At 33.4% G+C, this 11,010-nt stretch overlaps 1 protein-coding gene across 1 annotated transcript; it reads right to left on the bottom strand.

Moving 5' to 3' along the window:
- Positions 1-1,631: 1,631 nt before the first annotated feature.
- Positions 1,632-10,294, bottom strand: LOC109098977 (vesicle-associated membrane protein 3-like). The gene is made up of 5 exons (XM_042766821.1): positions 10,184-10,294; positions 6,487-6,574; positions 2,593-2,751; positions 1,933-1,984; positions 1,632-1,757 (listed from the first exon to the last, which is right to left on the bottom strand). Coding segments are annotated over exons 1-5 (318 nt in total). The 5' UTR covers positions 10,186-10,294; the 3' UTR covers positions 1,632-1,740.
- Between the last annotated feature and the right edge of the window lie 716 nt (positions 10,295-11,010).

Genomic DNA, 11,010 nt, shown 5'->3' with positions numbered 1-11,010 from the left:
AGACTTTCGCAACTTTTGATCTCACAAATCTGTCTTTTTTTCAGAATTGCAAAAAAAAAAAAAAAAAAAAAAGGTTTGAGAGATGCAAACTCAGATATCAGAGAGAGAGAAAAAAAACTCAGAATAATAAGAGATTTAATTCTAGGAGATTTAAGATGAATTGCAAAATGTAAACTTGAGAAAGAGAAAAAAAAAAAGAAAGTCAGAATTTACGTTTCACGGTTGCTATTCTGACTTTTCCCCCCCAGAAAATAATTTTATCCCATGGCTGAGATAAACTTCCATAATAACTAGATTTTTTGAAAGTTAGCCTACTTCTGTTCACCGAAGCAGCATTTATTAGTTTAGTATTACTGGACTGGACATAAGGACTTCATGATTTAGTATTGTTTGATTTTGTTATTTTGGTTTTATTGTACTGGAAATAAGAAATCATTTTAGTTTGTTTGTTTTTTTAGAGTTAATGACTCTTCTCCTTGATGAACACAAAGTTTGAACAATATCTGAAATAAAAAGTGATTTGAAGCATCTACTGTAATCTATGCAGCCTGTGAGTACTAAAGGATGTTAAATCTGTGTTTTATTGAACCAACACAGGCAATTCAACAGGCTTAACAAGTTTGTTAGGCCACAGTATAGAATTGCATTTGTTTACAATTTATGCACATGTGAGATATACAAAGAGATACATACACAAAAAAAAAGCTCAGATAAACAAAAATAAAAGGTTTTGGCACCGTGAGCGAGACGTGAAGAAAACACCAAAATTCAATACTACTGAAATCTCACTAAGCAAAGATATTTCCTAGCAAACTATTTCTACATAAGGCAAAACATATAATGCAGTTAAATTATTAGTGAATCATCACTTCAAAATTAAATCTTTCAATAAGATATCAAACTTACATACAACATTTTTATGTAGACATTCTGAGTAACATCAGAGCAAAGTTGTGTGCTGTTGTTATGGGATGGCAGTGGAGTTGTTTAAAGGCACGTCTGTGGTTGTTCAGGAAAGGCTCTTATGTCTTGTTGGCACAGAAACACTCTGACGCAGTGAAAACGAGTGTCTGATTACTGCCGTCCACTTAAAGAGTCCATGAGGGATACATCAATGAGATCTTGGCAAATGGCTTTCACAACAAGAGTATTGGTCAATATGACTTGACCTCCAAATGATAGCAAAATGACTCTCATATTATCATGAAAGTATGCGTTATAGTTTTGGATCATTTTGTAACCTTTACACCGTCAGTCACTGTCCTGTGGTTTGCACAGAGGAGTGTGTTTGATGTGTATGGAAATGGCATTCTGGAACATATTCACTCTCAGAAATAAAGGTACAAAAGCTGTCACTGGGACGGTACCTTTTCAAAAGGTACATTTTTGTACCTAAAGGGTCCATTTTGTTGGATTAAAGGTAAGTTTTAGTTTTTAGAGTTTGAGTATTGGTCTGTAATAGGTACAAAAGTGTACTTTTAGAAAAGATACTGCCCCAGTGACAGCTTTTGTACCTTTATTTCTGAGAGTGTTCAAATCCTAGTTATTAAAACAAAACCTAAAAAAGGAGAAAAAAAAAACACTGAGGATAGTTTACAAGATATGCTTGTGAAAATCAACAGGTTTGAACGTATTGGAAGAGCATTCATTCATTCGTTCGTTATATCTCTCTCTTTCTTCTGAAGTCGATGCTACTTCATATCCTGATCTTTTCTTCCAATCATAACCAGATTTCTGTCTTTATGACTGCGTCCAGACTGAAAGAGACAAAAAGAGCAGGGTTTAGATTTAATATTAATATACTTTCATGAGAGTACCATATATTTAATAATCATCAAATACATTCGGCTGGCGTCTAATGATCAGGGTCATTTTGAGCAACTGCCACCCATGTTAGGGAGTTAAAGAGGCTGTGAATACTTTGATACTCACTGATAATGACGATAATAATGACAAGAACCACGGCTATCAAAATGGCCCACATCTGCAAAGACAACAAACAAGAACATATTGTCATTTGGTGCCTTAAGTTCAAAAGTTATTCACTTTTTATATTATTTGCTACCTGCTTTAGCAATGACCACTTTTCTTATATTAATCTCATCTTCTTAATACACACACGTGTGTGTAAATATATATATATATATATATATATATATATATATATATATATATATATATATATATATGGAATGACCTTTATATTTTTTTAATATTTACTATGATCTTTTGTGAGCACAAAAACTAACCTCTATGTATTTTTACAATAAGACAAAAAATAATTATTTTTTGCATATTAGTGTATTCGTTTTTGCATTTGATCTTATGGGAAACACAGAAATTATACTATCGTTATACTATAGTATAACACAGTATGGCACTAGTATAACACTATATACACTATAGTATACACAGAGTTATGCTACAGTTATATGTTATTGTTATATTGCAGATGCATGAAGAACACAACTCAAAAACTGGGAGCAAATCTTTTGGAAAACATCCAATTATCTCTGGAGCCTTAATATTTAATAAACGTATTTCAACTAAATGAGTGTATGATAATATCTCTCCTGTGCATCCTTGATATACCTTGCAGTTCTTCCACCAGTACTTCCTCTTGAGTTTAGCGGCGCTGGTCTCAAACTGGGAAGCTCCCGCCTGCAGGGCATCGGCACGATCATCCAGCTCAGACAGCTTCTGGTCTCGTTCCAGGACCTTATCGACGTTCACTCTCATGATGTCCACCACCTGGATCAAGGAGAATATTCCTCTTAGAGGATTCTTAGAGAAACTGTGGAAAAGTGATGCTAAGTAATCAAGGTCAAGGAATCTTGCCATGTGTGTAAACAAACAGCTGTGTGAGCACCGCTGCAGGTTTATTAATCAGTTTAACGATGTGAGACTTTTGGCAGCATGGCTGAAGACGACTTTAACGATGTGAGACTTTTGGCAGCATGTGTTGCGGGATACACAGATAAATCACAGCAAATCTGACCATATTTGATATAAAGTGGGACAGAGTAGGATTTCAGACCAATGAGATTTCACAGAACTACATAGCACAATGTGACAAATGACAAATGTTTTGTTGCTAGTAAAAAAATAAAAAATAAATCTTCCTGAAAACAAAATACACTTACATTCTTTGAGGCAAGATTTGTCCAACTAGGTCAAGGTTAGACAAATATTTTCTCTTGATTATCCAACATTTGGGAAACCAGTCTGTGTCAGAGTTATTACACATCTAAAGTACAATCTGCAGTTCTGTTAGCTTAAATAAATGAATGAATAAATAAAATATTCAAAAGTTTGGGGTCAGTAAGATTTGTAAAAAATAAATTGACAATGATCAACAACGCAACTTATGTTACAAAATACTTTATTATAAACAAATGCTGTTCTTCTGAATTTTCTGTTCATACACAAATATAGAAAAAAATTGATTTCAACCAAAATATGAAGCAGCAGAACTGTTTTCAATATTGATATTAAGAAATGTTTCTTGAGAAGCAAATCAGCATATTAGAATGATTTCTGAAGGATCATGTGACACTGAAGACTGGAGTAATGATGCTGTTAAATTACATTTTTTTTACGACATAAAAGAAAACATTTGAACAGTTTTTTTTGTGTATATATATACATTTATATATATATATATATATATGCTAATGTACTCCTAAAAATTGACAAAAAATAACTTCTGCATTTAAAATTTTCTTTCTGGAAAACAAACCATGAACACTGATGATTCATCTTGTCTGGAGTGCATTTTTCTATTTTTTCTCTCATTAGAATGAGAACATCACTCCCCCTTAAAACCACTCATCAACAATCTATACAAAGAAAGATTAAAATAGAATGATAACAGTAACTGATAAAGTTTTGCATGTCCACGGCACACATTAAAATACACTTCAACAGTATGACTGTGTTTGAAGAGTCAATATATAAACTCTTGACTTCAAGAGAATCAATCTGGTTTCCTACTGGGACGAACAGAATTGAATGCATTATTTGAGACTAAATGTGTGCTTACACTTCGATCTACTCAAAAGCTATGTTTTGAGTTTATTATCTATTTATGTTTTATTCTTTATCAAATATAGAAGCCCTAGAGAATGACAATCTCCTGTTGCTTATATTCGATCTGAACAATCCTTACGTCTTCAGCAGATGTTTTAAGTAATGGAAAGCACGAAAAAATCCCCTGTTATAATAGAATTGCATAACAAAGTCAATGGCAACGGCACACAAACATCTTAGCCTCCTCATATATGCTCTAGTGCTCCACAAACCCTGTGACAGGCTGATGTAGCTCCGCCCCTTTAAGAGAGATCAGTGTGGATGGGGAGCCAGCGTGTGCAGATCCATGTTTCACTTGCATAACCATACTGACGGGGCGTTACATAACCGACCGGCAGCCTATGAGCTTGCACCAGACTGAACGAAGATGTCTGACGGGAGAGGTCAATGGGTATAAAGTGCGCAGAGACCTGCATATGTCCTGGTGTAAAATTCCTTGAACAGAAATCATGTGGTGAGCTGCAGAAGAGATGTGTTAAAACTGCTGACGGATTATGCCGCTCACTTTAGGGAGGAGTCACACAGAAAGAAAGAGAGAGAGAGAGAGAGAGTAGCACCTTCCATAACATTTAAATGGCATATAATTTACCTTAAATCCAATTTTGAAATGAGATACATGTATACAGGGCCTAAAACGAACTTTTTGCCAGACCTGCCAATGGCTGGTGACTTAAGGAAATTTACGGGCCAGAAATATTTTTTACCAGCCACAGAAAAAAAAGCCAGTTACGACACCAAAAGCTTAGATAATAGCAAAAAATCCACCATCCTTGATTCCAGTTTCGATACCTGCTAAAACTACTAGCTTAACCAATATACATTTAATAGTCTACATTTTTAAAGACTAATAAATAGTCAGTTGTAAAATAAGAGCAAATCAAATTACAAGCAACAGCACAAAAAAACAGCCTACTATACAAAGATACAAATGGAAACGGTGCATTTCAGGCAGGTGTATCTTTTTTAAAGTTCAAGAGCAGTGAATGATGGTTTTTTTCTTTGTCTTATTTTCTCTGATCAACATTAAAAATGCAGACAACTATACTATACAACTATATGAAGCATCGTTCACATTTATGTTCTCACAACATTGCACTGTTAGAATTTATAAAAATGTTACCGGCCATCTGGTGACTGACACAGTTTCATTTACCCGCCAAAGCAGCATTTTGACTTTTTTTACTTGCATTTGGCACTTGGCGAGTGATATTTTAGGCCTTGCATGTATATATACACACATACACAAACACTACCAGTTTGGGGTTGGTAGGATTTTTAAAATGATTTCAAAAATACTCACTTATGCCCACCAAGGCTGCATTTATTTGATCAAAAATAAAGTAAAAACAGTAATATTGTTAAATAATTAAATGTTGAAATAAATATTGTTAATAATTAAATATTATTACAATTTCAAATATCGGTTTTCTATTTGAATACATTTTAGCTGAATTTTCAGCATCATTACTCCAGTTTTCAATGTCACATGACCCTTCAGAAATCATTCTAATAACATGCTGATTTGCTATTCAAGAAACATTTATTATAATTATTACTATCATTATCAATGTTGAAAACAGTTGTGCTTTTGTTATAGTAGTACAACATAAATTTCTTTAGTAATATAGTGTAAATAAATATTATATTTCTATACAAATATAGTACAGTTAGAGGTTTGTTCTAATAAATAGTATGGTTTATTTGTCTTTGCCTGTAGGAAGAACTGTGATTTGCTTCCATATATTTATCTACACTATTGTGTATAAATTATTATATACATTTTTGCATATTAATATTCATAGACTTGGATTTGGCTTCTTCTCTGTGAAATCCTACTCGTTATGCAGTGGTGGGTAATTTTGCTCATGAGCCACTGTGCTGGCGTCTTGTCATGTTACTGGTGATGAAACAGTGTTGCTTAGACACAAAGATATGCACATGAAGAAAAATGTGACTCGTTTCATAAAACACATTTATACAAGGAGGTCTCATATTTTCTTCATGTCACCTGTCTCAGCACATTTGCACTCATTTTGTCTTACATAACCATATAATGAGTAAATAAATACATTTAAATAAGAACAATAACATGATTTTCTAGTAGTTTTTAGGAAAATTGGGAATTTAGCAGTAGACAAAACATGTCATTATAGCTTGTATTTGATGTGTCGCCCAAAAACAGAAGAGTACACACTTGAAGTCATGTCTGCAATGGGAGGAGTCTAAAAGCTAATTTAAATATTCAATGAGAGCATTAGTCATTGTACATTGTTACTGTCATGAGTTGTCTTGGGATTGTGTAACTGTTCGCATCACACTGAGAGACAGAAATCAAGTCGACTGTTTATGGCCAACCATGAAGAACGCTGGGAAATGGTGTCAGGTGTGTCCTCTTACCTCATCCACCTGTGCCTGTGTATGCTGCAGTTTGCGGTTACTCCCAGACATCCCTGCAGAACCAGAGCCTTCTGCACCCGGGGCGGACCTATGACACAGAAAGAGAAAACCATCTTACATTTCAAATGTTATAGAAAAAAAATACTTAACTGTCAGGTTAGCTGGAAAAGTCACGGAAATCAAAAGAAAAATCTACTGGAGCAGCCAGTATTTATTTTTTAAAGTGAATAAGCCCTAGCAAAATATACTCTTTACTTGTGCTAATGTGATTTAGGCTGTGTATCGTAAGTTGATTTAGTCAGAAAGCATCTGTTGAGCACATAAATGTCCTGTTGTGTTATTCTAATAGAAATCTAGTGTGGCAAACAGCATGTGATATTCTAATGCCACCTAGTGGCATATTGACTACATAAATGCATTCTAAAAAATTAAAATTTCAAGAGATTCCATATAACCACCGTTTTTGATTCCCCAAACATCCTTTCAGTGAACAGTTCTTAAAATCTTTATAATCTTAAAGTTTTCCAACTATATAGAATCTTTTGTGGAACGGAAACATCCTATGGATAATAAAGGTTATTCATGGCACCGTAGAAGCCAATAAAGAATCTTTATTTTTATTATTTTATAGTGGAGTAATTACAGGTTTGAATGAAAACAGAGTGAGCTGCATAAAAGACACCTAAACAAACATGATGTGCTTTTTCCAAACAAACACGCCATAAAGAGAATTATAAAAGAGGATGTACAGGTAAGACGTGGTGTGAAAACACAAAGAAAAAAGAAGGTTGGCTATAACATTCAACAAGCTGAAACTGTAGACGTGACAACACACTTTGAACAGGTTCATAATCAAAATCGTCATACATACAGCATAAACACTGACTTTGACTCAAATCTGATTTACAGCAGCCCTACTACACACTATTTGCATTAGATATCAAAACCTCCTATCACAATATCTCACAATTAACTGAGCCATTTTTGCACAGTGACTTTTAATCTGGTGTCAAATTCTGTTACGCTTATTTCAGAAGACATCAGTAAAAGAAAATCACATATGAAAGGCCTTGAGCCAGACTTCACTCCCATCTAATGCTGTGGATGAAATGTAAACCTTGTTAGAATAAAAAGGGGCGAGGGAAGACTGAAAGAGACAGTATGAGAGAATCATCAGGAGCAAAGACAAACACACGCATTCCGCACCCAGACGTGGAAGGTACCGTAAGCCTTCAGATCATGTGATCGTGGCAGAAATATCACTGCTGAAATCCCCCAGCAGTACAACACAATACATGCTTTTAGAAATGAATATTACACAAAACCAACCTCCATTTATTAAGGGTATAATGCTGACACTTCATCATGATCTGACTTTTTTTTTTATATCATTAAAAATCAATAAAAAAAATATATATATACATAATGAAAAAAGGAACAGTTCACCCAAAAATGAAGATTTGTTGAAAACGTACTCTCCCTTAGACCATCCAAGATGTAGATGAGTTTTTTTTCTCATGGAAACAGATTTGGAGAAATGTAGCTTTACATCACTTGCTCATCAATGGATCCTCTGCAGTGAATGGGTGCCGTCAGAATGAGAGTCCAAACAGCTGATAAAACATCACAGTAATCCACACTCCAGTCCATTAAATTTTAAACATTTTGTGAAGCAAAAAGCTGCTCGGTGTTTTTTTTTTTTTTAACCAAATCCATCAAGATATTTTAACTTTAAATCGTGTGTTCGAGCCTAAATGCTGGTCCATAATCCATAATAATGTCCATCCACTGTTGTCCCCTCTCATCAAAAACCACCAAAATTATTTGTTTAGAAGTGTTTTTGCTTGTAAATGGTGCTTGATCTGTGCATATTTCTCTCCTGATTCAGACGGGAGAAGTTTTACCCTGGAGAAACCAGTATTATGGATAGAGGACTAGTTTCCTAACTAGAGACAATGGTTTAAAATTAAAAACATCTTAATCACAATTTTTTTTTTTTTTTTTACAAACACACAACTTTTCACTTTAGAAGACTTTAATAGATAGACTGGAGTGGTGTGGATTACTTGTTAATTACTGTGTTGTTTTTATCAGCTGTTTGGACTCTCATTCTGACGGCACCCATTCACTGCAGAGCATCCATATTTGGTGAGCAAGTGATGGAAAGCACCTTTTCTCCAAATCTGATGAAACAAACTAACTCATCTACATCTCAGACATCCTGAGGGTGAGTACATTCACAGCAAATGTTCATTTTTGGGTGAACTATTCCCTTTTAAATCAATAACTATCAGTCGAAAAACATTTCCACTTCTATTTTATTACTATATCTAAAATTATGTTTAAACCTGTAAACGGACGTAGCAGCTCTGTGTTTTATCAGCATCACTCCCATCACAGACAGACAGAGTTAGTATGTTTACACACGGCTGTCAGTGGAATAGATTATGTACTGAGGTTATCAGTCTCTTAAGACGTGTTATTATAAATCAGCTCGGCATATCTAACCTACATACACAGCACAATTTACACTAGCGTATTGCAACATAACTAAAAGATGAAGAGCTGTTCAAACGCTGAATGACCGTTTACATTTGTGCCCTGATCTGTATCTGTGATTCAGAAAGGGACAGGAAGCACAAAACGTAAGTAAATAAAGATGAATAGTCACAAATGTCAAACATGTGCATTTCCTCACTAGTACAATAAAGCAATAAAAGGTGAATGGTTTACAAATAAGGTTCATTAATAAACATTGAAAGCATTTAATACGAACATATAACATTCGACCAAACTTTCATTTTCTAATTAAATTGCATATACATTTTCTAATGATATGTTAAACATCTTCTAATGTTTGATAAAGTTATTTTTAGTTGATTGGAGCTAAAAAATAGGATGTTTAAATTATGTGGGGAAGGAAATTATTCTCATGTAAACATCCTAAATCAATCAACAGGTTACTATTTATATATAATTTAATAAATTATAATAAATATGTTTCCTATGATTAATAAACACTTGTCTGAAGTAACTGTTCATGTTTACAGTTCATCGCATGTCATCAAAAAAATTCCAGACTCTATAACACTGAATCAATGCATATTAATTAAACTGCTATAAGGTTGTTGAAATTATGAAATTATCTTTAGTTAGGCTAATTTAACTATTTTATTTTAACGTTTTATAGTAAATCTGTAAGTTTTGGACGCAACTTTGAAGGCACATTAGTCATAAATGACAATAAACGTATAACTAAGGCAAACCAAATATATTATTACTATGGTAAGACATCTGTATCTTAAATATTCTTAAAGTTTCAACTTTCCACAAACTTTGTAATCAGTCAGAACAGAAGCAGACCGCCAGCCGTTAGCATGTAACGGTTATAAAAACACAAAAACTCTTGAATTAACCATAAACTTCACTGACAGCGTCGTATGCACTAATCCCAACTGAAATGGACTAGAATTAAAAACCGATAGTGAATAAAAATCGATATATGACATGAAGCTAACGCTAAGCTAACTTGTTGCTTTAGCCGCGTTCGCACCCATTAGCACAACACAAACTTTACAAACACACTCAATGAGACTGACATTCACTGATATCCTCGAACATATAAAACACGATAATAACACATAAGTGTATGAACTCACTGAGCTCGTGTGAGTGATGTTCAAGCAGTTTTACTTACATGTTTGCGGAGTTGATGTGTTTTGTGAAGGCCCCGTTGATACTACAGCTGCTACTGTGAGCGCGCGCGTGTTTGAGAGCACGGGCACGCGGACAGAGAAAGAACTCAAGCTGAAAGTGACTGATGAATGCATAAAATACTAATTAATATATAAATCAACATATAGATAATAAAACAACAATTTACTATAATATTATATACTATATTGCTACTATTTATTATATTTATATTAATAGTTTCTATGTCTAAATGTTTTTTTAATAATTAATATTAAAATAAATATATGAATACTGTGAATTATATTACTAATATTTAATATTACAATTGAAATTTTGTAATTTAACTGCTTGTATTTAAAAATGTGAATTCAAATGAATATAATTCTATAAATATAAAATATAGATTTAATTATAGTTAGTGTTAACTAAGTAACTTCATGGATGTTTCATTATGTAGACTGTAATGTGTAAATATAGAGTTAATTATGGTAAACCTTTTTTATGTCAGCAGTGAGAGAGGAACTGAGATTGTGTGTTTGACACACAAAATAACAGGGACAACATGAGCACCATTTCTCTTTTAAGATTTTATTTTACAGCAGAAATTATATAAAGCATTCAGAAAACATTTTCCATTTTAAGGGCAATTCAAAATGTTTTGCATGGCTTCAGCAGCTGAATATTTATTTATTTTTTATTTTTTTTAAAACATATCCAACAATTCAGTGATGCTCTCACATGCACAGTTACAAAGCAAAAACAAAACAAAACAAAACAAAAAAATACAAATTAAAATAAATAAATGTAAATAAATTAAACTCACAAGAA

Source organism: Cyprinus carpio, chromosome A11 (genome assembly GCF_018340385.1).
Source record: "Cyprinus carpio isolate SPL01 chromosome A11, ASM1834038v1, whole genome shotgun sequence".
Classification (NCBI taxonomy): Eukaryota; Metazoa; Chordata; class Actinopteri; order Cypriniformes; family Cyprinidae; genus Cyprinus; species Cyprinus carpio.
The sequence above is the reverse complement of the archived record's forward strand: the minus strand, read 5'-3'. Positions and strand labels throughout refer to the sequence as shown.

Excerpts from the sequence above, each read along its gene's own strand:
- LOC109098977 (XM_042766821.1), bottom strand. Across the intron at positions 2,752-6,486 it reads CACAGGCACAGGTGGATGAG|GTGGTGGACATCATGAGAGT; the intron begins GTAAGAGGACAC and ends TCCTTGATCCAG. Across the intron at positions 1,985-2,592 it reads ACTGGTGGAAGAACTGCAAG|ATGTGGGCCATTTTGATAGC; the intron begins GTATATCAAGGA and ends TTGTCTTTGCAG.